This window comes from Ranitomeya variabilis, chromosome 4 (genome assembly GCF_051348905.1).
Source record: "Ranitomeya variabilis isolate aRanVar5 chromosome 4, aRanVar5.hap1, whole genome shotgun sequence".
In the NCBI taxonomy this organism is placed as follows: Eukaryota; Metazoa; Chordata; class Amphibia; order Anura; family Dendrobatidae; genus Ranitomeya; species Ranitomeya variabilis.
This window is the reverse complement of record NC_135235.1, coordinates 657017241-657044725: the sequence shown is the minus strand read 5'-3', so window position 1 is coordinate 657044725 and position 27485 is coordinate 657017241. Positions and strand designations below refer to the sequence as shown.

The following is a 27485-nucleotide window of genomic DNA, read 5'->3' as shown; positions in this document are numbered from 1 at the left end:
CTTGTCAATCGTAGGAATGTATCATGGATACTGACATATTATAAACTTCATCCTAATAGGCAAAATGCAACCAACAAAGTTGGATCTCGCCCAGTAATCAGGTAAGACATACAGTTCTGGCAAAAATTAAGAGACCACCACATCAAAACTCTGTCATGGGCAGCCCAATCTCCAGACCTGAACCCCATTGAAAACCTCAGGAATGTAACCAAGAGGATGATGGATAGTCACGAGCCATCAGACAAAGAAGAACTGCTTACATTTTTGTGCCAGAAGCAGTGAGAAAGACTGGTGGCAAGCATGAAAAAAAAACGCATGAAAGCTGTGATTAAAAAAACATGTTTATTATACAAAATAGTGATTTCTGAACTCTTCCTGAGTTAAAACATTAGTATTGTTGTTTCCACTTGATTATGAACTTGTTTTTTTGCATTATTTGAGGTCTGAAAGCACTGGGGGTTTTTCATTTTGGCCATTTTTCTTTGTCAGAAAAAAACACAAAATATATTTCTTGGAAATTCAGAGACATGTTGTCAGAGGTTTATAGAATAAAAGAACAATTTACATTTTACTGAACAATATACCTATAAAGAGAAAAATCAGACAAACTGAACATTTTGCAGTGGTCTCTTAATTTTTGCCAGAGCTGTATGTGCCATGCTTTTTCACTCTGAGGGCGAGATAATATCAAGGCCTCCGTCATGTGTAGCGTCTTCCAACTCGTTTCATCCTCAATAGAATCATCAGGGGAGTTTCGGTAATATATATCTTTGCTGCATTGTGGACTTACCCGCCCATGCGATTTAAAAAGAGACCAAGGAGGCGCGTCATGGAGTCTCCGCCCTGGTGTGTGATGGGCTTCCGGCCCTTGAACCACATTTCTGGTATTTGGAGTGCTCGTCCGGCCACTGGAATGCAAGGCTGCCGGTGGTGAGATGCAAACATTCACCCCAGCAACCTCGCTGCCCCGAGCCAGATCATTAGCCCATTAACTCCATATCCGATGCTTAAAGGGAGAAATTACTGCCTTTAGTGAGTTTAGAACCAAAAAGGTCCGATATTTATTGTGTTACACATATAAATCCATATCCAAAGTAGAACATACTGGACATTGAAAATGAGTAAAAACACATATTAGAACAGACAGATATCATCATCCTTCTCATTGCAGTCTTGTTCTCCATTCGGTATGGTGCAGTTTTCAAACTGACATATGATTGTACAACCATAGGTATCTGAGACGAGAATAAATGTCAACCCAAAAATAGGATACATGTGTAGGGGACAGGGACCTGGTGAGCTGTGCAGACGGGTGGAACCATTGTTGCCGGGAGTCGGGGTTCCGGGGGACGGATTTGAGGGGTGCATGGGAAGCCAGGCTCATGTGACAGGAGGCAGAGTGACGCAGGGAGAGGAGAGGATAAAAAGCAAAACGCGCGAAAGCAGGGGCAGAGAAGCGCGGGAAATCTCTGAGGAGAGGAAACTGCAGCGCAGTTGCTGTGAGTGTGCAGGCCGCAGTGAGACTTGCAGGAAGCAGGGGGAAAACGTGCAACAGACACTGCGGGCAATTACTGGAGCCCCCAAAAAGAGACGCATTCGTCGTCAGCGACCCCCCAGGCAGAGGGGTAGTGCTGACCAGCTCAGGGACAGTATTACCGCGCTCCCTGAGAACACCTTGCCAGAGAGTGCTACAGACTCGCATGGTTTCGTCTCAGCTGTGACTGATACTGATTATTCTCCTAATCCTCCTCAAAAAGACTCTTCTCTGGACTGGGAGGCTGTTACCTCGGATCAACGTCCGCCTGCAGGAGGGAACGCAGCACCGCAAAAGACATTCTGGACTCGACTCTACGCCTGGGCCCGTCGCCAGAAGACACCTCCTTCCTCCGCCATAAGGACTACGGCGTTGTCGGAGCCTCCCCGTCAGGACTACATCGCTGAACCAGCACTGATAAGTGACCGTTGTTGACTTTATCTTAGTAGGGAGTCACTAGTGAGGCGCTGCCGCGTTCTACGGGTGTAGTTCAGGGCGGCCATATAATAATTGGGATTTACTGCGAGATTGTGTTCTTGTATATAAGTTCCCTGCGTGGAAAACGTTTGTTATCTTTTTGGTTGGAAGTTAAAAAGAAAGTTAAAAACGCTATTTGCTTTCTGGCTCCTATTTGTCCCTGCATCCTTCTTTACCTGCGGTCCCTACATTTGGCGTAGTCGGCAGGATGCAGGATCCAAAGAAGGAGCCAGAAGATACGGAGGATGGGGCTGGGCCTAGAGCTTCTCTCTCATTGGGGGCCATGTTAAACAATTTGCCCAAGTTTAATGGGAGCAACATGTTGTTGTGGAGCTGGACTGAGAGGATGAGGGGGCTGTTGAGAATGCATCCTATGACCCCGGCCCTGGAAGCTGAGGTAGCCATTATGGCATTAGACGGAGAGGCCCGAGATTCAGTGATGTTGAGACCCCCCACAGAGCGGAATACTTTTACCGGGGTGTTACATGTGTTAGAGGGGACGCACGGGGATCCCACCGACGTGGGAGAGCTGCGGGCCCGGTTGTTTGGACGGCGACAAAAAGAGGGCGAGACTGTCACTCAGTACATGAATGCTCTGCAAGAGCTAAACATTGCAATCGTGCAGAAAGATGGTATGGGGATGGGACATGTCGACGTGACCCTGCGCGACCAACTGGTGACGGGACTGCGGGATGAGTTGACCAAACAGGCTCTACGTGAACGAGTGCGGGTCGACCCGCGCCTGACTTTCTCCGACATAGGCAATGAGGCCCGCACCCGGGAGCAAGAGAGGGGGGTGACGGTCCTGACAGGAGAGGCTCGGGTTATCCAGACCGCTGCACCAGGAGGGGGTGAGCCGTCGTGGGTTCAGGAGATGCGGCAGGAGCTCAAACAAATCCGAGACGAACTGGCCGAAGTAAAAAAAAATGCGCGAAGCCCAAGGGAGCTACCCCGGGGGCAAGGGTCTGGGAGTCCAGCTCGTGGCGCTCGTTCAGGATATTATCCGGTCTCCGGTGCTTGCTATGGTTGCGGGGAGGCAGGACATTTCGCACGGGAGTGCCCCCGGAGAGGGAGGGCCTCGTCACGGCGGGCGTTAAACTAGAGGACTCCGAGCTAAGGGGACGACGCTCGGAGTCAGAATCCCCGCGGATGGGTGGTGAAAGTCCCGAAAATTTGGTTGCCAGCTGCCCCCTGGTTTGGGCAGAGTTTGAAGGGCGGGCTGTACGTTGTCTGGTGGACACCGGATCTCAAGTCACGACTATGCCCGAGGCCTATTTTAGAAAACACTTCCCTGTGTCAGTCAGACCCCAATGGGGCCCCGTAATCCGGTTGCAGGCCGCCAATCAGCTGCCCATCCCAGTGGAAGGGGTCACCTGGATGCAAATATCTTTATGTGGGAAAGACCTGGGCCGCCGGGGGGTTGTGTTGACACGGGGGGATCCCAGCCCACAACATATCGTGACTTTGGGGATGAATGTATTGAAGGACTTTGGCAGTTTGCTGTTAGGGGAGACCACACAAGAGACACTCAATCAGTGGGGGACCAGTACACCTCAAGGCTCCGTGTTCAGACAGTTAGTGAGGGAAGTCCGTGTGCAAGAGACCTTTCAGGAGGGAGACATACTAGGGAAAGTAATCACCTCCCCGACAGCAGAAGTGACGTTTCCCCCAGGACAGACTGTTATATCCCTGCCCATCCGAGCTCGCATCCCTCTGGAAGGAGTGCAAGTGCAGGTTGAGCCCACCTTTACGTCCCCTTTGCCCACAGGACTGCTGGTGGCCCGATCTCTGGCTACTGTTAAAAATGGGGCCGTACCAGTGCGATGTGTGAATGTGGACGAACACGATGTCGTGCTACGGGTCCGAAGTGAGATGGCCAAAGTGTTACGACCGTTAGAAGTGATGCCTCCTCCAGATACTTTACAGTTAAAGGTGGATTCCCCTGATCCCTGGATGGTCAGTGTCCGGTCTACACAGGATCCTGAGCTGATAGCGTTACGAAAAGGTCAAACTATTCTGGAACATATGCGAGCAGAATTACCGGGTCTGGATCCATCACAAGTCTCGCGAGTGCAGCGGCTCCTTGGACACTATGCTGAAGTGTTTGCGCAACATGAAGATGATTTTGGCTGTACCACGGCCATCGAACATGGAATTCCGACCGGAGATACAGTGCCCATCAGGGAGCGGTACAGACAGATTCCCCCGCAGATGTACCAGGAAGTAAAGACGTTGTTAGGCCAGATGCTACAAAAGGGAGTGATCCGCGAGAGTCAGAGCCCGTGGGCTGCCCCGATCGTGCTGGTGCGGAAAAAGGACGGCACGCTCCGGTTCTGTGTGGACTATCGTAAGCTAAATGCATGCACCGTCCGAGACTCTTATCCACTTCCCCGTATCGAGGAGTCTCTCTCCGTGCTGGGTCGGGCCAAATATTTTTCCACCTTAGACCTAGCCAGCGGATACTGGCAGGTCCCGATGACAGAAGCAGATCGTCCTAAGACAGCGTTCATCCTTCCCATGGGACTATTTGAGTTCAATCGAATGCCGTTTGGGCTGGCCAACGCTCCAGGCACCTTCCAACGATTAATGGAGCGGTGTCTGGGGGATTTGAACTTCGAGGCCACTCTCATTTATCTGGATGACATCATCATCTACGCCCCAACATTCGAGGAACATCTGTGCCGACTGGAACAGGTACTAGACCGGTTGCTGAAATACGGGCTTAAGGTGAAGCCCCAGAAGTGTCACTTGTTCCGGGAACAGATCGAGTACCTGGGGCATGTGGTGTCCGCCGAAGGAGTCCGGCCATCGCAGGAGAAGATTGCTGCAATCCAGGAGTGGCCCACACCGGAGACCGCTAAAGATGTACGGGCGTTCTTGGGCCTCGCTGGGTACTACCGGCGCTTCGTGAAGAATTTTGCTCGCCGTTCTCACAATCTACAAGTCCTGCTGAAAGGAAGCTCCCCCAAGGAACGGGGAAAGAAGATACAATGGCAGGAGCCACAAGAAGCAGCGTTCCGGGACTTGAAGACAGCTCTCATGGAGCCGCCGGTGTTGGCTTATGCGGACTTTTCGCAACCGTTCATCCTACACACCGACGGCAGCTCTCAGGGATTGGGGGCTGTGTTGTCTCAGGTTCAGGATGGGCGGGAGAGAGTGATCGCCTATGCGAGTCGGTCTCTTCATGACTCTGAGTTGAACCCAGACAATTACAGTTCTTTCAAGGTGGAGCTGCTGGCCGTGGTGTGGGCTATGACGGAGCGGTTCGCTGAGTACCTGGCCGGTTCCGAGGTGCTGATACGCACGGATAACAACCCATTGGCACATCTGGAAAATGCGAAATTGGGTGCCCTAGAACAGCGCTGGGTAGCCCGGATGGCCAAGTACAGATACCGTATCCTTTACAAGCGAGGAGCGGAGAATGTGCATGCTGACGCATTATCTCGTCTGCGGAAAAATCCCCCAAGAACTAACCGAGATGAGGAGCTGGAGGGAGAAGAAATCCCCTACGCCATCGGGGGCGCTGCTCAGACGGCTGTGAGCCGGGAACAGACCGGGAACGGAACGGCTGCAGGACTGTTGGTTCAGAGTCGGGACGAATGGATACGGCTACAACAGGAAGACCAGGAACTAGCTCCATTGCGACAGTGGATAACGAATGGTCTATTGCCCGTGAGAACCCCTGGACAAATTCTCCCGTCAGATCTGAACCTTCTTCTGCGGCAGTGGGAGCGCCTAACTCTTCAGGACGGGCTCTTATGCCACTTAACCATGGCTCTGGCAGATTCTGAGCCGACCTGGCAGATGGTCTTACCAGGGCCTGTGGTGGCCGCAGTTGCTAAAGAAGCTCATGAGTTCGGGGCACACTTCGGAGTGAAGAGGACGTTTAAGTGGCTGCAAACTCGGTTCTATCATCCTCGGCTGCTTGCGGAAGTACAAACTGCCTGTAGACAATGTCGACAATGTGAGCTAACCAAGTCACCGGAGGAAAGGGCGCCTGTGCAGAGCATCACGACGTCTGCCCCTTTTGAAGTATTAATGATAGACTACATTACCATTGGAGCAGCGCATCAAGGCTACGAACACTGCCTCGTTATGGTAGATCATTTTTCAAAATTCGCGGTAGTCATCCCTACCCGTGATCAGACAGCTGAGTCGGCGGCGAGCGCTATCTGTAAGAACTTTATTCAAGTTTACGGCTGTCCGAGGCGAATACATTCGGATCAAGGCGCCTGTTTCTTGGGCAAGGTCATGGAAGAGCTGCATCGCCTCTACGGCATTGATAAGTCACGCACCACACCGTATCATCCCCAGGGAAATGGGGCTTGTGAGCGGTTTAACCGGACTTTGCTTCAAATGCTGCGTGCGCTAGAACAAGATCAGAAGGCCCGCTGGCCGGAGTACGTGTCTGACCTAGTGTGGGTCTACAACAATAGAGTTCATCAAGTCACAGGACGCACCCCGTATGAAGTGGTCTTTGGGCGCCCAGGAAAAGGCATGACAGATCTGGAACTGTCTTCGGAGGAAGAAGGCCCCCGAACAGGGATGGCTTCGTGGGTGCGTGATCATCGGCATCGGCTGCAGACCTTACACCGACTGGTACACACTCGAATTCGGGAAGTGGAGCATCGGAGCACCCCTACAGCAAAACCCCCAGAGTTCCGGCCAGGTGATCGAGTACTCGTTCGAGAGCAAAGACCGCAAAACAAGTTAGACCATCGTTGGGAAAAAACACCCTATCGGGTGCTTCACCGTATAGACCCGCATGGACCTGTATATGAAGTGCAGTCTGAGGCCCTCGGAAGTACAGGTACTCGCATTCTTCATCGCAACATGCTCCGGTTGTGTCGCTCTGTTGACTCGGACACCCCGGAATCCGCAATCAGGGAAGAGCCACCTACGACTGAGTCCCCCAACAACCATTGGTGGGATGAAGAAGATGATGAAGAAGAACGGCGTCAAAATACTCCCCCTATCTCGACTACTACACTACCCCTGACCAGTCACCCTTCCGCTGACGTCATTCCCCCAACACCCCCTACACAAGGACCCGAGCCACGACGTTCTGAACGTTCTACTGCCGGTAGACCCCCAACTCGCTACAGTCCTGACTTACACACTAGACAGACCCAAGTGTGGAACAATCCGTCAGGTGGGCGACCTGTCAGTGCGAAGGCCTCGCCCAGGGACTGGCGAGCATACAGGGTGGGGGAATGTAGGGGACAGGGACCTGGTGAGCTGTGCAGACGGGTGGAACCATTGTTGCCGGGAGTCGGGGTTCCGGGGGACGGATTTGAGGGGTGCATGGGAAGCCAGGCTCATGTGACAGGAGGCAGAGTGACGCAGGGAGAGGAGAGGATAAAAAGCAAAACGCGCGAAAGCAGGGGCAGAGAAGCGCGGGAAATCTCTGAGGAGAGGAAACTGCAGCGCAGTTGCTGTGAGTGTGCAGGCCGCAGTGAGACTTGCAGGAAGCAGGGGGAAAACGTGCAACAGACACTGCGGGCAATTACTGGAGCCCCCAAAAAGAGACGCATTCGTCGTCAGCGACCCCCCAGGCAGAGGGGTAGTGCTGACCAGCTCAGGGACAGTATTACCGCGCTCCCTGAGAACACCTTGCCAGAGAGTGCTACAGACTCGCATGGTTTCGTCTCAGCTGTGACTGATACTGATTATTCTCCTAATCCTCCTCAAAAAGACTCTTCTCTGGACTGGGAGGCTGTTACCTCGGATCAACGTCCGCCTGCAGGAGGGAACGCAGCACCGCAAAAGACATTCTGGACTCGACTCTACGCCTGGGCCCGTCGCCAGAAGACACCTCCTTCCTCCGCCATAAGGACTACGGCGTTGTCGGAGCCTCCCCGTCAGGACTACATCGCTGAACCAGCACTGATAAGTGACCGTTGTTGACTTTATCTTAGTAGGGAGTCACTAGTGAGGCGCTGCCGCGTTCTACGGGTGTAGTTCAGGGCGGCCATATAATAATTGGGATTTACTGCGAGATTGTGTTCTTGTATATAAGTTCCCTGCGTGGAAAACGTTTGTTATCTTTTTGGTTGGAAGTTAAAAAGAAAGTTAAAAACGCTATTTGCTTTCTGGCTCCTATTTGTCCCTGCATCCTTCTTTACCTGCGGTCCCTACACATGCATAAGGCATATAAAGGCAGGTGGAATAGAGTGGAGTGGATGGTGAACAAGGGAGTGGACCAAGGAGTCATAGCCACCAAATATATTTTATACTGAGGGTATAGGACACCACCGACTGCCGCAAATGGCGCCCCCACTCAACGAAGACTGTCCCTGTCTACCTGTCCCTATAGATAGTGCCTAAAATACAAGACAAACACATAATAAAGATCTAATATAAGGTATACATAGGACTAAGATGACCATGGAACCTACAGCTCTGGCAAAAATTAAGAAACCACTGCAAAATTTTCAGTTCGTCTGATTTTTCTCTTTATGGGTATATTTTTGAGTAAAATGTATATAGTTTTTTTTATTCTATAAACTACTGACAACATGTCTCCGAAGTTCTAAGCAATACATTTTGTATTTAATTTCTGAAAATGAGAAATGGTAAAACTAACAAAAAATGCATTGATTGCAGACCTCAAATAATGCAAAAAAAAGTTCATAATCATTAGAAATAACAATACTAATGTTTTAACTCAGAAAGAGTTCAGAAAGCAATATTTTGTGGAATAACCATGATTTTTAATCACAGCTTTCATGTGTCTTGGCATGCTTTCCACCAGTCTTTCAGGCTGCTTTTGGGTGACCTTATGCCACTCCTGGTACAAAAATGTAAGCAGTTCTTCTGTATTTGATGGCTTGTGACTATCCATCTTCCTCTTGATTACATTCCAAAGGTTTTCAATAGGGTTCAGGTCAGGAGATTGGGCTGGCCATGACAGGGATTTGATGTGGTGGTCTTTTATCCACACCTTGTTTGACCTAGCTGTGTGGCATCGTGCATTGTCCTGCTGGAAAAAACAGTCCTCAGAGTTGGGGAACATTGCCTGAGCAGAAGGAATCAACTGTTTTTCCAGGATAACCTTATATGATTCATGCATCCTTCACAAAGATTAACCTGCCCAATTCCAGCCTTGCTGAAGCATCCCCAGATCATCACTGATCCGCCACCAAATTTCACAGTGGGTGCTAGACACTGCGGCATGTATGCCTCTCCAGGTCTCCGTCTAACCATTAGATGACCAGGTGTTGGGCAAAGCTGAAAATTTGACTCATTAGAAAAGATTACCTTTCTCCAGTCCTCTATGGTTTAATCCTTATGGTCTATGGCAGACTTCAGCCTGGCTCTCCTTTGCTTCTAATTGATGAAAGTCTTCTTTCTAGCTTTACATGACTTGAGTCCTGCCTCTAGGAGCCTGCTACGAACTGTTCTTGCCGGGCACTTCACCCCAGCTGCCATTTGCAATTCCTTTTGTAGGTCACTTAATGTCATCCTGCAGTTGCTGAATGACATTCGAATAAGATGCCTGTCAGTGGAAAGTCTTTTTTGCCCTCTGCTGGTCTATAGCTTTGTTGTCCCCAATGTCTGCTGCTTGACCTTGTTGTAATGGACTGCCATCTTAGAAATTTTAAGGATGGAGGCAACATGACGCTCACTGTGTCCCTCTGCTAGTAAAGCCAGAATTGAGCCCTTCTTTTCCTCACTCAAGGCTTTTCTTTTCAACTCCTTTGGCATGGTTAAAAGTTATTTTTTCATTCCTATTACTTTTGAGATATTACTAGCACTTGTTTTGCAATCCAGCTGGTCCTATTGCAAGAGGATTGTGAACACCACAGCAGGGTTTTTTTTATAATTTCCTTCATTAAAAAAGATTTGGTTCAAGTAATCACCTAATCAGAAGCCCATTAAGTAGAATGAGGTGTACTCCGGTTGGAATTCAACTGACACTGGAATGGAATGGCTGTCAGACATGTGGAGAAGCTGATTTTTATAAAACTGTGCAGTGGTCTCTTAATTTTTACCAGAGCTGTACTATACAAGCGAAAACAAGGACAAGAAATGACATTGATACACAAAGTTGGGGTATTCAGCCTAAACTACCCAAGTCACATTTTGTGTTCCTTAACAGCTTTTTTTAACTCCATTTGCATCCCAGAGAGGTAGGACTACTTCAAAGCGCTAAACCGTGTTACTCAATAAGGCTGCGAGGTAAACATCCTCTACACGCAGTAACTTATTATTTGATAGAAGTTGAGCCGACCTCCACTTACGAGCTATCAAACATCTAATGTAGCAGCACTTGTCACATGTAATAAAAGCTGTTCGATTTTACAACTTAATTGAGACAGTGAAATATTGAGTAGATTTTGGATCCAAAGGGATCTGGAGGCCAGCAGCTTTAAAAATAAGGAACTTAAAAGTTTCCCAAAAACCTTGAAGGCCTGTGCATGGCCAAAACAGGTGAGGTACATCATTTTCTGTATTTACGCACCTCCAACAACAGTAGGGTGAAGTATATTTAATAGGGAACATGTATGATAAAAACATGAGTAACTTATATTGAGTTTCCCTAAAAGAAAAACATGCGGAGGTTTTGGATGCGTTTATCCAAATCTCCTGCCAAACACGAGGTGAAAAAGGCTGCCCGAGAAAGCTTTCCCTATTACTTATGTAGGGTGCATACATAGGGGTAAACCCCTCCTGACCCCACACATAAACTTCTCCTCATCCAGCACCATGACAACTAGCACAGCAGAGTAGTGATGGGTAGTTCGTGAGTGAGTAGTTCAAAATGAACTAATCTTCAGAGTGAACTAGTTCATCTAGTTCACCATCCTGACAGAGATTAGTTCATTATGAACTAAACAGCAAGTGGGAGGAGACAGAGAGTGATCCCTCATACAGCTCCTCACACTGAAGATCCCTGCTCTCACACTTGCTCTTTATAGCTCCTGATGCTGGAAAAGAAGGTAGTAAAACACTATACCACACATCAAATACAAATATAATAGTAATAATAAAAACTGAAATTGTACAGTAGACAGACACAGCTCATGTGTGTATGAGAGAGTGTTTCTGTGGTGTGGTTCATGCCCCTCACCAGTCTTTGTGATAAGATCAGCCTCCTGTAGAGGATCAGCCTCCTGTACAGGATCAGCCTTGCTACAATCTTTACCACTGGCTCCTGTTCTGTTCTCAGGATGCTGAACGGCTTCTCAGCTCCCTCATACACAATCATTATGAGTCAGTACTCTACACTAATACAGGGGGAACTGCTGCTGGGCTCAGTGAGATGCATCACGTTGAACTAGGCTGTCCTGAGTCATTCTCAACAGAACATCTAGTTCAGCAGTTCATATAGTTCACATAGTTCATTTAGTTCACAGGTCACATGACATGATGCATTTCCTATCAGCTCCTCACAGGAGCTAGGGTGGAGAATTATCAGGCTGTCTAATAGGAAGATTTTCTTTGCCCCATAGCAACCAATCACAGGTCAGCTTTCTGATACTGCAGTAGTGCAGTGCGCTGGCAAGTGAAATCTGAGCTGTGATTGGTTGCTATGGGCAGCAAAAGATCCATTTACTGTAAGGGTATGTGCACACATCAGGATTTCTGGCAGAAATTTTCCTGACAAAAAACGGACATTTCTGCCAGAAATCTGCATGCGGTTTTACCGCGATTTTGACGCGTTTTTGTGCGTTTTTTCCCAATGCATAGAATACCTGGAAAAACGCATAAAAAACGCAAAATTAATGAACATGCTGCTTTTTTTACCGCGATGCGGTTTTTCCGTGGAAAAAACGCACCATGTGCACAAAACACGCAGAATGCATTCTAAATGATAGGATGCATAATGTATGCGTTTTTAATGAGTTTTTATAGCGTTTTTATTGCGAAAAAACACGAAAAAAACGCGAAAAAACCTGAACATGTGCACATACCCTAAGGCAGCTTGGTAAATCTGTAGTTCTGTGTAGTTTCACCACATCTCTTCCTTTTGTAACCTATTGCAGTGGTGTGAAATGAATACTGTCTGCTCAGTGCTGAATACCAGAGACACTGCAAGTGACCATAATGTGTGCACATAATACACTGCGCACTGGGAGGTTTGAATATTTCACAAAGAAAAAAAAGAAATTACTAACTTGAATAATTAACTTTAGAATTTTTTTTCTCCAGACTGAGTACCCCTTTAACAAGAGTTTTTTATGTAATGATCAGATGTATTAACTATTTCTGATCATTTTAACAAAACTATAACTCATCCTTGGAGCCACAGCTTCTGTGTAACGAACTAGAACTGATCCATCTCTTCTCAGCAGAATCCAGAGCAATACTGAACTAAATGAACTAAATGAACTAATCTTTTGAACTAATCTTTTCAGTGAACTAGTTCATGGTGAACTAATCACCAAAATGAACTAGATTTCCCATCACTACAGCAGAGTCCTGCATACACTGAGGCCCCTGATCATGTGACCCCTGACTCCTCCCCTCCTGTGACCTCATCACAGGTCCTGTGCGCACAGAACAGCCATATATGTGGTGTGCGGCTCTGCAGGTGGAGGTAGGTGCTGGGGATTCCCCATTACTGGGCAGTAACCCCTTCAGTGCTGAGACTGAGACTGTTTTTATGTGGCCATTTTCTAAAAATTACATATTATTTGTTCCTTCTGTGATAGACACATATGACCCAACTATGAAAGAACAAATTTGGATAGAAAAATATTTAGAATTGAGAGTCCTCAGTGGTTGATACCTTTTAATGGCTAACTGAAAAGATGGTAACAAATTGCAAGCTTTCGAGACTACTCCTGTCTCTTCATCAGGCATATGAGCAGCGAAGACGGGAAACATTCATACAGACGGCCGGTGGTGATGGACTCAGTGACGGACTCTGGCCAGATATGTTTCTAGAGCCGTAGTAGAGGGTGAAGATGTCGTCCTCATCATGAAGTAGTTATTCCTCATATCACGTGTAATGAATATCTCCTGCAGTATTGCTAATGCCGATTCCAGGGTCGGTAAATGGGGCGAGAATTAGCGTTATGGAAGATGAGTCTGTGAGGAACGTATTCAGCTGCCGACTCCGAGGAAGAAACTGCTTGTTGTGTGTGACCTAAATATATAGGATTTATTAGTAGATGTAAAAAAACAATACTGGAAAATAATAAAAATATTATTACTCTTATTAATGATCCCCCACCATACCTGTACCACCATTGCTGGGTCCCATGGTCACATAAGATTTCTGCAGCCAATCTGCGGCTACAGTAGTGACCAAAATAGTGAGTGAATGAGACAAGCTGACTGTCACCAATTCAACTCATGTTCCTGAGAGGTTGTAATCTTACGATTTAAGAATACCAACATCTACACATTATATCTCCTCATATGTTCCCCTTATTATTTTTTATAACTGTATTGTAACACAGGATTCTTTATGATGTTACATCGGCTCATGTTCTTCCCATTCAGGTCCCTACAATATCGGATCCTCTCTGTAGAGATCTTCAAGATAGTTTTCCTGATTGACCCGTCAAGGATGAATATGGACAGGGACAAGATGGCGGAGAAGATATTACACCTCACCCTAGAGATCCTCTTCCGGCTTACTGGAGAGGTGAGAGATTCTGATGACGTCACATTCCATCATTCTTATCTATGGGAATAACAGATGGACAGAACTGGAGAGGTGAGGACTCTGGGAATGTCTGTAGTGAGATTTTTTAATGTGTCTCTCCATAACCAGGATTACACAGTAGTGAAGAAGACCTCTAGTGAGCGCTGTCAGGACCCTGTGTCTGAGGGATGGGGAAGACCACTGAGCCCAATCACAGAGCCTCCACCTCATCCCCTGATACATGAGGACATCAATGATCAGAAGATCCTAGAACTCACCAACAAGATGACTGAGCTGCTGACTGGAGAGGTGACACTGATGGGAATGGTGGGACATTATACCGTAACGCTATGATGGGATGGGGGGTATGACTTTGTCATTGTGTATGTCAGGTTCCTATAAGGTGTCAGGATGTCACCGTCCATTTCTCCATGGAGGAGTGGGAGTATTTAGAAGGACACAAAGATCTGTACAAGGACGTCATGATGGAGGTTCCTCAGCCCCTCACATCACCAGGTAATAGACAGGACTAAATACACATGGCCTATAATTATCTGTATAAAGAATGAATTCAGTCCCTGTATGTATTTCCTCCAGTTCTATCCAGTAAGAGGACAACACCAGAGAGATGTCCCCGTCCTCTTCTTCATCAGGACTGTAAACAAGAAGATCCCAATGTTTCTCAGGATCATCAGGTAGATTGAGAGAAGGTGTCAAGAGATCTCCCCTATGATGTGTAGATGGCCGTGAAGGTCTTGTGTTCAGTCTTCTTTTTTCTCCCAGTATTACAGGTGCTTCTCACAAAATTAGATTATCATCAATAAGTTATTTTATTTCAGTTCTTCAATACAAAAAGTGAAGCTCATATATAGAGTAATTACAAACAGAGTGATGTATTTCAAGAGTTTATTTCTGTTAATGTTGATGATTATGGCTTACAGCCAATGAAACCCAAAAGTCATGATCTCAGTAAATTAGAATAATTAACAAAAAACACCTGCAAAGGCTTCCTAAGCATTTTGAAAGGATTCTTAGTCTGTTTCAGTAGGCTCCACAATCATGGGGAAGACTGCTGACTTGACAAATGTCCAGAAGGCAGTCATTGACATACTCCACAAGGAGGGTAAGCCACAAAAGGTCATTGCTAAAGAAGCTGGCTGTTCAAAGTGCTGTATCCAAGCATATTAATGGAAAGTTGAGTGGAAGGAAAAAGTGTGGTGGAAAAAGGTGCACAAGCCACCGGGATAACTGCAGCCTTGGAAGGATTGTTAAGAAAAGGCCATTCAAAAATTTGCAGCATAGTCACAAGAAGTGAACTGCTGCTGGAGTCATTGCATCAAGAGCTACCACACACACCACCTGACGTATACAGGACAAGGGCTACAAGTGTTGAATTCCTTGTGTGAAGCCATTCATAACCAATAGACAACATCAGAAGCGTCTTACCTGGACCAAGGAGAAAAAGAACTGGACTGTTGCTCAGTGGTCCAAGGTGTTGTTTTCAGATGAAAGTAAATTTTGCATTTCATTTGGAAATCAAGGTCCCAGAGTCTGGAGGAAGAGTGGAGAGGCCACAATCCAAGCTGCTTGAGATCTAGTGTGAAGTTTCCACAATCTGATGGTTTGGGGAGCCACGTAATCTGCTGGTGTAGGTCCACTGTGTTTTATCAAGATCAAGTCAGCGCAGCCGTCTACCAGGAAATTTTAGAGCCCTTCATGCTTCCCCCTGCCGACAAGCTTTTTGGGTATGGAAATGTAATTCTCCAGCAGCACTTGGCACCTGTCCACACTGCCAAAAGAACCAATAACTGGTTTAAAAACAACAGTATCACTGTGCTTGATTGGCCAGCAAACTCACCTGACCTTAACCCAATAGATAATCTGTGGGGCATTGTCAAGAGGAAGATGAGAGACACCAGACCCAACAATGCAAACAAGCTGAAGGCTGCTATCAAAGCAACCTGGGCTTCCATTACACCTCAGCAGTACCAGAGGCTTCCATGCCACGCTGCATTGATGCTGTAATTGATGCAAAAGGAGCCCTGACTAAGTATTGAGTGCATTTACTGAACATTCCAGTAGGCCAACATTTCGGATTTTAAAATAATTTTTCAAGCTGGTGTTATAAAGTTTTCTAATTTACTTAGATAATGACTTTTGGGTTTTCATTGGCTGTAGGCCATAATCATCAACATTAACATAAATAAGCACTTGACATAGATCACTCTGTTTGTAATGACTCTATATAATATATGTTTCACTTTTTGTATTGAAGAACTGAAATAAATTAACTTTTTGATGATATTATAATTTTGTGAGAAGCACCTGTATATGCTTTATACTTGTGTAACGAAAAGAGTGGACATGGCAGGATTAAAGATGATCATAGATGTGACTTCTCCATCTGTCTGTGACTTTTACAATATTTGTTTCAGGGTAAAGATCTGACTCTTATTAACACTACAGAGACATATGTGAGGGGTGATGAGCGGTGTAAAGAGGAGATTCCTACAGATGACTACCCAGGTGAGTAGTAACCGCTAACTGCAGAGAAATCACAGATTCTTCTCATTCACTAGATGTGGCTGCTTTATCTTCGGTGTAGTCCGGCCATATCACAATCAAGTAGTCACCGTTCTCCTGCTAAACCAAAATTGTCATAAATTTGTCATAAGGAAACAGCCTTACCAAAACCTGTCAAATGACAAATGCACATCTAGCAGGATGCAGCAGTCCCCCACTCATAAAGGCAGGGTCAGCACAGGTGCAAACTACTGATAGAAACAGGCACCTAGCAGATTATGGAGGGGTTGGCTGCCTAGTAGAAAAATGCACACTAATTAGGCTTGCGTAGAACGCCGTTCACACAGATATGTGTGATGCAAAGTGTCCGGCTTACAGCCTATTGATTACGCCCACAGTATTATCAGGCGGGCTGCACAGCACTTTATACATGCACCCCACAGGGACAGATGCTCTAGTACAACGAGCCAACAATTAGGGGCCTGGCCAGAGCCTACAGCATTCCCTATTACGGGGAATTAGAAGATGCTGACCCTTAACCTCCCAGATTTCTAAACTGCAAAGCCAAGTGACCGCATACATACAATATGCTGACAACATAGAAAATCATGTGAAGAAAAGTATAATCCGTATAGTGGGCTTAGCTTTTATGACGAGACACCAGTTCAAGTCCTTTTTATTTTTAAGCTCAAATATAACCTGAAGACACATAAACACAAGAAATATGATTCAATTATAATTTTTTCTCCTTTCTTTTTTAATTTAAATGCTTCCCCGACACCCACCCATTCAGTGGAGAAAAGAAGAGAAAACCCCTCAATCAATTATTGTTACCCATATTTCCTAAACTTTTTGCTTCTATTTATCCCAGCAATTGATATATTGGGGCGTTTAACTTTGCCCAAGCTGTTGTTAGAAATATATATTTTTAGAAGTTATCCAGTCCTCATGTGACGTAGAGAAGAACATTATCAGAATTTACAATTATTTCCCATTGTGTAAGATAGATCCAAGATCTGATTCCCAGAATTTATTCTCTTCTGAAAATCGAATAATCAAATGTTTTTATAGGGAACTAATTCTGCCTTTACAGATTTCACTTGACAATAAATAATCCATGACAGGATATGTTCCCCGAAAAAGAAAAACCAGGGTGAAGACTGAATAGAACGTCTTATCTGCAAATAAGGAAAGAAATCTGAATCCTCTAATCCTACTATAACAAATCCCTCTATCAACATCTGTAACAATAATTATTCCCTTTTTTACCCAAAGTTCGGCACTGTAAGAAATGAGGGAGATTAATATTTTTACTCTCACCCATGACAGCACCTGAGAGTAGGATCTGCCCTATTACTGGACAGGAAACCAAGAGCAAAAAAAATAGAATGGCCACTCCCACTACCTCGTTCAGTGGTTTCCTGTCCTTCAGACAAAGAAGCCTGAAGCACAGGGCTGGAACAGCCATGAAAAATGGAGCAATTTTAGTGTGCTCTATAGCAATCTCTAGCAAGAATTGCAGTGAATATTATGGCTCAGTTAGGCATTGAAATGTTATCATGTTACCATTAGCTTTGGCAAAGCTAGAGATATATAAACGTAATGTACAGCTCGAAGACAAGGGAAGCCATGCCCTTGTTTGCACAGAGTGCAAAAACCTAAAGAACCTAAAGAAATGAACTGGAATATAAATTGGTATTCATGCAGCGTGTAGGAGCATGTTCACACTGGACTCTAAAAAGACAAAACCCAAGACAAAAATAAAATGTACAAATACCCTGCAGTAAATAAATAGCAATAGCGTATGAAAATGCTATAGGGTACTAGGGTACTTCCATGCACTAATGCTATTTATTTTATTGTGGAAGGCCCGCCAGTAAGGGATACTCGGTACCGAGTCCGGTCGCATTTAAAGGGGATGTCACGGTGGCTGTGACAAGGTCCATGGCCCTGGGCGCCCAATTAAAGGGGAAAGCCTTTTAAAGGGAGTAGTAATAAAGTTTATGTTCGTCACGCCACCTGTGGTTCTCGGTTAAAGGAGACCGACGCTGCTTAAATGGGTCCTCTGGGGTGGCGTTACTACAGCAAAGATGGTGACTCTTCCCACAGGTGAAGCGGGGGTCCCCAGGGCTCCTGGGTGTGCTGGGCAGATATGGTGTATGCCGGCAAATAAATGGAGGACACAGAGTTGTAACGTCTTTACCTGGTTTACTGATGGTAGCTGTCCACAGTCCAGGGTACCAGGAACAGGTGGTGAAGTGGTCCGGTCGGCCTGGAGGCAAAGGTAGATCCCTCTCCCAGGTGAGGTCCGTAAGCCTTCCTACTCACGCTAGTATGCGAGGTCCTTGCTGCCTGTAGCTTGCTAGCAAAGTTCTCTCTTTCCTGTCCTGGGACAGTTACCTGTATGATGGGAACTGTGAGTCTTTTTATAGGGTCTCTATCATGACCCAGGCTCCTAGTGTACTACTGCACCTTCAGGTGTGGGTGAGGACAAATAACATAAAGTCCTATTCCCTCCGGTTCTGCCATGTGACCAGGAGTACAGCCTCAGGTACCCGGTCACTGTTCCCCTCTGAGCCCCTTTCCTTCCTCTGTGCTTCTGTCCTCTGATGCTTCACTACATTCAACCCCTCAGGTTCACCTCCTTTCTCTGGAGCTGCAGCTCAGTCCTTGATGCATGGCTCCGCTGTCTGTTCTCCACTCCTCCACTGCCTGTTCCAAACTGACTCACTCCTCCAGACCAGAACACTTAAAGCTGGGGAAGCTCCCCTGAATCTGGGTTCAGAGCTCCCCCTTCTGGCCTGGATTCAGAATGTGTTGTATGTAGGTGCGTTACCTGGTAAAGGGGATCCCCCTTGCCTCCAAGCATGATATCGCCTCCCTCGAAAGGAAGGCAATATCACTGTAACAACTGGTTACCTGGGGTGTTACAATTGCAGGGTATTTGCTTATTTTGTTTTTGTCTTGGGTTTCAACTTCAGTAAAGTCAGAGGCCTCATGACGGTATGCAGTCTGGTGTTTAGCTGTGGCCTTGGGTTAGCTGTTGGACCTGCAGCCTGGTATTTTAGCCTATTGTCTCTGCCTTATGACTTGGTTTGATAGGACCTTCAACTGGGTATCTTGGCAGCTTACAACTGGTATTTCTTATAGCTTAGGGTCTTTGGATCTTGTCTGTCAGTTTGCAAAGTGAAAGTAAAAGTATGCTACAGCTACACCCACTGAGTGAGCAGGAACTTCCTATTTTTTTATGTAGTACTATTCTTAGTTGGCTACTATTGCCCACCATGCCAAGGAAATTGCAACACCAAAGCCAGCTCAAAACAGCTCTCTGGTGTGGGATTTCTTCAGGTAATGTCCTGACCACAAGCTGCATTTTGTTTGTACACTGTGCCATCAGAGTGTGAAGCATGTTGTAAATCTACTGAACCTTAGCACCACCTGCATGATGTGGCATCTGAAATCTAAGCATGAGCTGCAGTGGCATACACATGTTAAAAAGCATGACAGGTCAGAGCCTCCTCCTGCTTCAGTCTCATCCTCTTTCTCCCACTCATGATAAACAGGGCCACCTGCCTTCCTGCAAAGAGAAAATGTGACACCAGCAGTGTCACTGAGCATCTCCACACAGTCCTATGGAAGTGTCCAGCTTTCCATCCCCCAAACGCTCTAGAGATAGAGGAAATACCCCTAGCCACCAACAAGCCATGGTCATGAATGAAAGTTTTTGCAAATTACTTGCCTTCAAAATGGTTCCACTCAGGCTGGTGGAGATGGAGAGTTTTAACCCCTTCACCCCGAAGCCTGTTTTCAACTTCCTGACAGGGCCATTTTTTTCAATTCTGACCACTGTCACTTTATGAGATCATAATTCTGAAACGCTTCAACGGATCCTGGTGATTCTGAGTTTATTTTCTCATGACATATTGTGCTTTATGATCGTGATAAAACTTCTTCGATATCACTTGCGTTTGTGAGAAAAACGGAAATTTGGAAAAAATTTGGAAAATGTTGCAATGTTTAAACTTTTAGCTTTTATGCCCTTAAATTAGACAGTCATGTCACTCAAAATACTTAATAAGTAACATTTTCCACATGTCTACTTTATATTAGCACAATTTTGGAAACATAATTTTTTTTGTTAGGAAGTTATAAGGGTTAAAAGTGGACCAGTGATTTCTCATTTTTACAACAAAATTTGCAAAACCATTTTTTTTACGGACCACCTCACACTTGAAGTGACTTTGAGGGGCCTATATGACAGAAAATGTCCAAAAGTGACACCATTGTAAAAACTAAACCCCTCAAGGTGTTCAAAACCACATTCAAGAAGTTTATTAATAGTGATGAGCGAATATACTCGTTACTCGAGATTTCCCGAGCACGCTCAGGTGTCCTCCGAGTATTTTTTAGTGCTCGGAGATTTAGTTTTTTTTGCCGCAGCTGAATGATTTACATCTGTTAGCCAGCATAAGTACATGTGGGTGTTCCCTAGCAACCAGGCAACCCCCACATGTACTTAGCCTGGCTAATAGCTGTAAATCATCCAGCTGCAGTGATGAAAACTAAATCTCCGAGCACTAAAAAATACTCGGAGGACACCCGAGCGTGCACGGGAAATCTTGAGTAACGAGTATATTCGCTCATCACTATTTATTAACCCTTCAGGTGCTTCATAGGAATTTTTGAAATGTTTACAAAAAAATGAACATTTAACTCTTTTTCACAAAAAAATTACTTCAGTTCTAATCTGTTATATTTTACTAAGAATAACAGGAGAAATTGTGCCCCAAATGTTGTTGTACAATTTGTCCTGAGTACGCCGATACCCCATATGTAGGGGTAAACTACTGTTTGGGTGCATGGCAGAGCTCGGAAGGGACTTGGCCCCACCCTCCACAATGTTCACCCAGTGTGCTGTCATGGAAATGTAGCATCTCTGGCCACAAGCGCTTGTCCACGTTTCAGTCATTAAGTGGGCAATACCAGTAACGACAATGGTAAGGGCACATGTGCTGTTCCTGGACACATGCTTGTACAAGGTGGGGACGCCACAACTGGAGAAATATTGATGGCTGGGGACCGAGTACCGAGAGGTGAAATTTGTACACCCATCATAATTCCACACAAAGCATGTTAAACTGTATGCATAACTAATTGAATCAAGAAAAAATTTTGAACGTAAATATTTTGAAAGTGTAGTGGATGTCCTCCTACACTCAGAAATGCTTTGCAGAAAGTGCAAAGCTAGGAAAAAATTATAAGGAGGGTAATACAGTAATCCTCTTCAGGTGTCCGCTTCTTCTCCTTTCTTGGGAGTCTGGGGAGACTGCATCCAACTGCTTCCTGGAACTCAATTCCCAGGTGCCTAGGCTACAAGTGACCCAGTTATGGGTAGTGCTGGAGCCCCTGACATGTAGAAATGGGCAACAGCCACCTGCACCATCACCTGCACCCGCAAAGTAGATGGGGGGACGTCAAGGACAGTCCGATCTCTTGGGAGTGGTAGTCCCATCTCCAGCCACCTCGAGGAGCCTCTCCTAGGCCCTTTCATTTCTCAAGAATGGTTCATCCTGCCCCCTTCCTTCTCACATCACAACCACCGTATACCAGCGATGTTGACCTTCTCCTGGCTGGTGAGAGTAGTACTGACTGGCACTAAACTTTTCACCATCGGTCAGAGCTGTATGCTCACACGCTGTCATCTGTGTGACAACATGGTAACTGAAGCTTTGTGACCAGTGGTAACGTGAAAGATAACCGCCAATCAGAGTTGGTGTTTACCATGCTATCACATATATGACAGCGTGGAAAATGCTGGATGTTTGGGCCCCCATTCATTTGAACATGGTACAGGTTTCAAGTTTGAATACTCTTCCAATACTCAAACCAAACCTTTTTTTACATTTCGGACGAATCCCAACATCCATGGGTCTGCCCATCATTACGTATCAGGTCAGGTGTCTACAGTGAGCTTTCACTCTACAAGTGTCTACAGTGACACTTTTGTTGTCGAAGCTCTGTATCAAAAAAGTTACTGTCTTGATGCAATAATATGTACAACTTTCACTATCTGTTTTCCTTAAGCACTAACCATTAAACTGGGATATTCTTGAGAACTTTCTTCAGGTGTAAGATCTTACAATGGGCATTCCCCCCTATCAGAGCATTTCTTTATTGTCTCTCGGGTGCTGTCATGGATGAGGAAAAAAATTATAATTACTTACTGGTAACTTGATTTTCCTTAAACTCAAAACCACACCCCTATTAATTCCCTCCCTTTGGCTTATGGTGGTTGGGGTTTCGGTCTTTTTTCTTCTCACAGTGGAAAATGAGCTTGAGTGAATGTATATATCATAACAAGAATAAGGATAATAATAATGCTAAAAAAAGACAATGGACAGCACCTCCAAAAATCATAGAATGATCTAATACCGCTAGGCAAAAATACATAACTGAACATGAGGTTCTTAGTTTAACATTCTGATCAGACTGTATGAAGCCTACAGCCACATCACGGCAAACCTCGTACTGGGTCCTACCGCCCTAACAGAGCGGAGCCGTGCGCCGGCCACCACCACAGCGGCAATGCACCAGCAGGGCAGGCGGTCCAATGCTCCACAGCACCCATGCTGCAAGACTAAGTCCCCATGACTCCAGACCATGCCGCCACACAGCAGAAACTCACATAAACAATGGCCGCCACACAACACCCACACCAAATGAAAGGAGTACTGAAACTCACCTTCCTCCAGCTCTTCAGTGAGAACAGAAATAGGCTAGACCCCTTACTTTGCAGTCTTCTGGTAATTAAAATCACCTGTGCCAAATGGGAGGATTGCACATCCAAAGAAAAAGAAAGGACAGATCATGCAATATGCTGAAAAAGAGAATGGATAGCACCTCCAAAAATCATACAATGATCTAATGCTGCTAGGCAAAAATATATATAACTGAACATGAGGTTCTTAGTTTAACATTTTGATCAGAATGTATGAAGCCCACTGCCATGTCATGGTAAAAACCTCGTACTGGGTCCTACTGCCCTAACGGAGCGGAGCCGTGTGGCGACCATCGCCACAGCAGCAATGCACCAGCAGGGCAGATGGCCTGGTGCCCCACAGCACCCATGCTGCAAGTGCTGCAAGACTGATTCCCCAAGACTCCTGACTGTGCCGCACCAGCACAAAACCACAAAAACAATGGTCGCCACACAGCACCCACACCAAATGAAAGGAGCACTGAAACTCACCTTCCTCCAGGTATTCAGTGAGAGCAAAAATGGGCAGTATCTTGCTAATTAAAATCGCGTGTGCCAAATGGGAGGAGTGCACATCCAAAGAAAAAAAGGACATCATACAATATGCTGAAAAAAAGAGAGATTGTGGCTACTTCTTGGAAACCACTGAAGGAGGAAGTGGGAGTGGCTTTTTTATTTTTTTGCTCTTGGCTTCCTGTCCAGTGATAGGGGCAGATCCCGATCTCTCTCAGGTGCTGTCATGGGTTTCAGGAAAATTAAATTACCGGTAAGTAAGTATCATTATCACACAGTGAATAAATGGAGGCCAGGCAGCCAACCCACATGTGCTTTTATTAATGTCTTCTAATATATAGCTATAAAAAAAGACAGTAAATAATACATAAAGGTCTGATATTTTTTCCTTTAGGAGTCTGAAAGATATTTTCTCTGTTAAGAATTCTACGAATGTCCATTATATAAGAACTTGTACTGGTTGAGTTTGAGAGGCCAGAAAATGAAAGTCCTCCCTTATCAGAAGACTAAATTAAGTTAACCCTTTAAAGATCAGAGTATTAGTCATTTTTGCACTTTTGTTTTTTTCTTGTTTTCTTCCAAGAGCCATGACTTTTTTTTTCAACACTGTTTATTGGGGTTTGCATTTACGGCATTCATTTTATGACAGGAGACATAATTTTTCAATCTGATTATAGTAATCCATATGATTATGGAGATTCCAAACATTGACTGTTTTCTTTTTTTTTCTATTTAAGTGCTAACATTATTTTTTTTTTCAATATAGCAAAAAAAATTTTTACTTTTGTTTTGCCATTTACTGATCAGGTAATTATTTATTAGCATCATTTTTGGTGTACATAAGATTTTTGGGTGGTGAATTATTCCAGTATTTCAGTATTTGGCAGATAGATTGAACAAACAGGGATGAAGATCATGCCAACTTGTTCGTTCTCTGAGGTTAAATGTTTGTCAACTGATTTTGTCTTAGTAAAAAAATTAATTTTTGTACAAAACTTGCAATTTCTATTTCTATTTTAGAAATTTTTAAGGATAGAAGTATTTTTTTAAGGATATTTTATTCAAAAATAATAATCTTTATTCTTGGCAGATGACTGTAAACAGAGCTCACAGGCACAAGTCAAATCAGATGACGGTACCCGGAGATCACAGGGACAAGTTAAATCAGATGACTGTACCAGGAGATCACAGGGACAAATCACATCTGAAATTTTTAAATCTGAAGACCTTGATTTCACACAAGATAACATTACTCCAGATATTTCATCATCCCTTAGCAGCAAAAATCTATCATCTGAACCTTTTAAACAGGTCAAAACTTCTGATTCATCACAGACTATTAAGAAAAATGAAAGACACAAAAGAGGCATTAAAAATCAAACTGCTCTTTCACCAAAGAAGCCATTATCAAGTGCAACATATAGAAAATGTTTTTCCCTCAAAATGTCTTTTGTTACTCATAAAAACCATACACAGGAGAAAAAAATTTTGTGTGGAAAATATTTTAATCAGAGAACAGAGCTTGTTAGACATGAGGGAGTTCATGCAGGGGATAAAGAAAGAGTTCACACAGAGGAGAAACCATATTCATGTTCAGAATGTGGGAAATGTTTTACAAATAAATCAAATCTTACTAGACATCAGAGGTTACACACAGGAGAGATGCCTTTTTCATGTTCAGAATGTGGGAAATGTTGTGCAGATAAATCAAATTTTATTAGACATCAGAAACTTCACACAGGGGAGAAGCCCTTTCCATGTTCAGAATGTGGGAAAGGTTTTAAACAGAAATCAGATTTAGTTGTCCATCAGAGAATTCACACAGGGGAGAAGCCATATTCATGTTCAGAATGTGGGAAATGTTTTGCACGGAAATCAGGTCTTGTTATACACCAGAGAGTTCACACAGGAGAGAAACTATATTCATGTTTAGAATGTGGGAAATGTTTTAAACAGAAATCAGATTTAGTTATCCATCAAAAATATCACAAGGGGAGAAACAATATATTTTGATAACCTCTACAAGAAAAAACCATGACAGTCAAAGTAAAAAAATAGTAAATGAGAAAGAAAATCAAGTTAGAACTTACATTAGAATTAAAATATATGCAGTTGCTAATAGACATCTCTTATCTAAAAAGCTATATAACACTAGCATTAAATATTTCATATTGTTAGAGTGATTTGCAAAAGTATTCACCCTCTTATCATTTTTCTTATTTTGCAACCTCACAGTTGGAATTTCACTGTTATGATGGTTTGCATCACTTCATGTAAAGAACATGCCTACAACTGTGAACATTTGGTTTTCTTTTTATTGTGAAGCAAACAACAAATATTACAAAACAACTGTAACTTCAGTGTGCATAATTATTCACCCCTCTACTTTGTAGAATCTCCTTTTTCTGGAATTACAGCTGCAAATCACATTGGATAAGTCTCTATTAACGTTCCACATATTTTCACTGGGCTTTTTGTCCCTTCATCAAGACACAACTGATTTAGCTCCTTGAAGTTAGATGGTTTCCTCCAGTGAACAGCAATCTTCAAGTCTGACCACAGATTCTCAATTGGATCAATGTCTGGGTGTTGACTAGGCCACTCCAAAATATTTACACGTTTCCCTTTAAACCACTCGAGTGTTGCTTTAGCAGTATGCTGTGGGCCATTGTCTTGTTGGAAGGTTCTTTTTTCACCTTTGGTACTGAAAAAACTCTTATTCATTCTCGTCTTGACTACGGCAACACTTTACTGATCGATCTCCATCTTACTAGACTTTCTTCTCTCCAATTCGTCTTGAACATGGCAGCTAAAGTTATATTTCTGTCCAGCCGCTTCACCGATGCCCCCAACTTGTGCCAGTCATTGCACTGGTTGCCTATTTGCTACAGAATACAATGCACACTTATCTCTCTCATCCACAAAGCGCTCCAGTTCTGCACCACCCTACGTCTGCTCTCTCATCTCTATGACTCAACCCAAGCTCTCCATTCTGCAACTGATCTAAGACTAACATCCTCTATAATCTGAACCTTGTACCTTCGTCTCTAAGACTTCTCTTGCGCTATGCCAGTTTTCTGGAATGCCCTACCATGGACAATCCAACTAATACCTAGCCTCCACATTGTTAAGCGTGCTTTAAAAACACATCTCTTTAAACAAGCCTATCACCTCACTTTATTAATCTAACTCATCACTTTTCACTCAAATTTTTCTTCAGAATCTGGTCCCTCCTACTCATCTGTCTCCACATTCTCCATTCACCCAATAGAACTTGGTAACTGTGCTTAGACTAATGCTGGCTGATAACCGGCTCATGCAGGTTATCTGAAATGCCCTATTATAATTGTATCTGGACCATACATTACAAGCAATTTTTACCTATTGTGTCTCCCTGTTTCCTTATTGATTGTAAACTCACAAGCAGGGCACTCACTCCACCTGTACCTATTGAGTGATGTGTTACTTTGTATTGTCATAGTTGTCTGTACATGTCCCAACTTAATTGTAAAGTGCTGCAGAATATGTTGATGCTAAATAAATAAAAACGTTTATTGTTTTATTATTAGAGACCTCAATATTTTTTCGGTAGTTATTACAGAATCGCCATTCCCCATCTGGCTTTGGCACTAACATTTGTGAGGCAGTGACTGGTGTTATATGCGAGGGTCCCTATGTGTCCCCCAGGATGTGCAAAGAAGCATATGGAGGCCGTGGGAGTGCATTGCAGTATCAGGCATAGCTGTGATTGCAATACAGAATAAAAGTAAGCGTAGCTTTGGGCAAGCTATTTGTCCAAGGCAGATTTAGGAAAAACCTGTCATGGGCTTTTATTTTTTTAAACGGACTACAGGAAGATAGTGGGTTTGGTCCGTTTCCTCCCCATCTCCAGGTTTTCCATGTGGGCCATGGCCACAGATTCAAGTCAAAGGACCTGCAGTAAAGGGTCTGGGTATGTCAGTTTGGTCTTGCAAGTAGGCAGAGCAGACAGCCCTGCAGAGCACTACCTTGTCAACACAGGGCCAAGTGGAGCCAAAAAACCTGCCTCCCTCAGCGCACACGGCGGTGCTGTAGCCCAACAG

General features: G+C 44.6%; 1 protein-coding gene across 1 annotated transcript; it reads left to right on the top strand.

The window, feature by feature from the left end:
* Positions 1-12504: 12504 nt before the first annotated feature.
* Positions 12505-26967, top strand: LOC143767493 (uncharacterized). Its single transcript, XM_077255882.1, has 7 exons — positions 12505-12554; positions 13466-13610; positions 13740-13919; positions 14003-14126; positions 14208-14305; positions 16046-16136; positions 24494-26967. Exons 2-7 carry the CDS (start codon positions 13533-13535, stop codon positions 25414-25416), a joined length of 1494 nt encoding a protein of 497 aa, XP_077111997.1. The 5' UTR covers positions 12505-12554; positions 13466-13532; the 3' UTR covers positions 25417-26967.
* Positions 26968-27485: the final 518 nt, after the last annotated feature.

Excerpts from the sequence above, each read along its gene's own strand:
- LOC143767493 (XM_077255882.1), top strand. The coding sequence starts at position 13,533 with ATGAATATGGACAGGGACAAGATGGCGGAGAAGATATTACACCTCACC. Across the intron at positions 13,920-14,002 it reads CTGAGCTGCTGACTGGAGAG|GTTCCTATAAGGTGTCAGGA; the intron begins GTGACACTGATG and ends TGTGTATGTCAG. Across the intron at positions 14,127-14,207 it reads TCAGCCCCTCACATCACCAG|TTCTATCCAGTAAGAGGACA; the intron begins GTAATAGACAGG and ends TATTTCCTCCAG.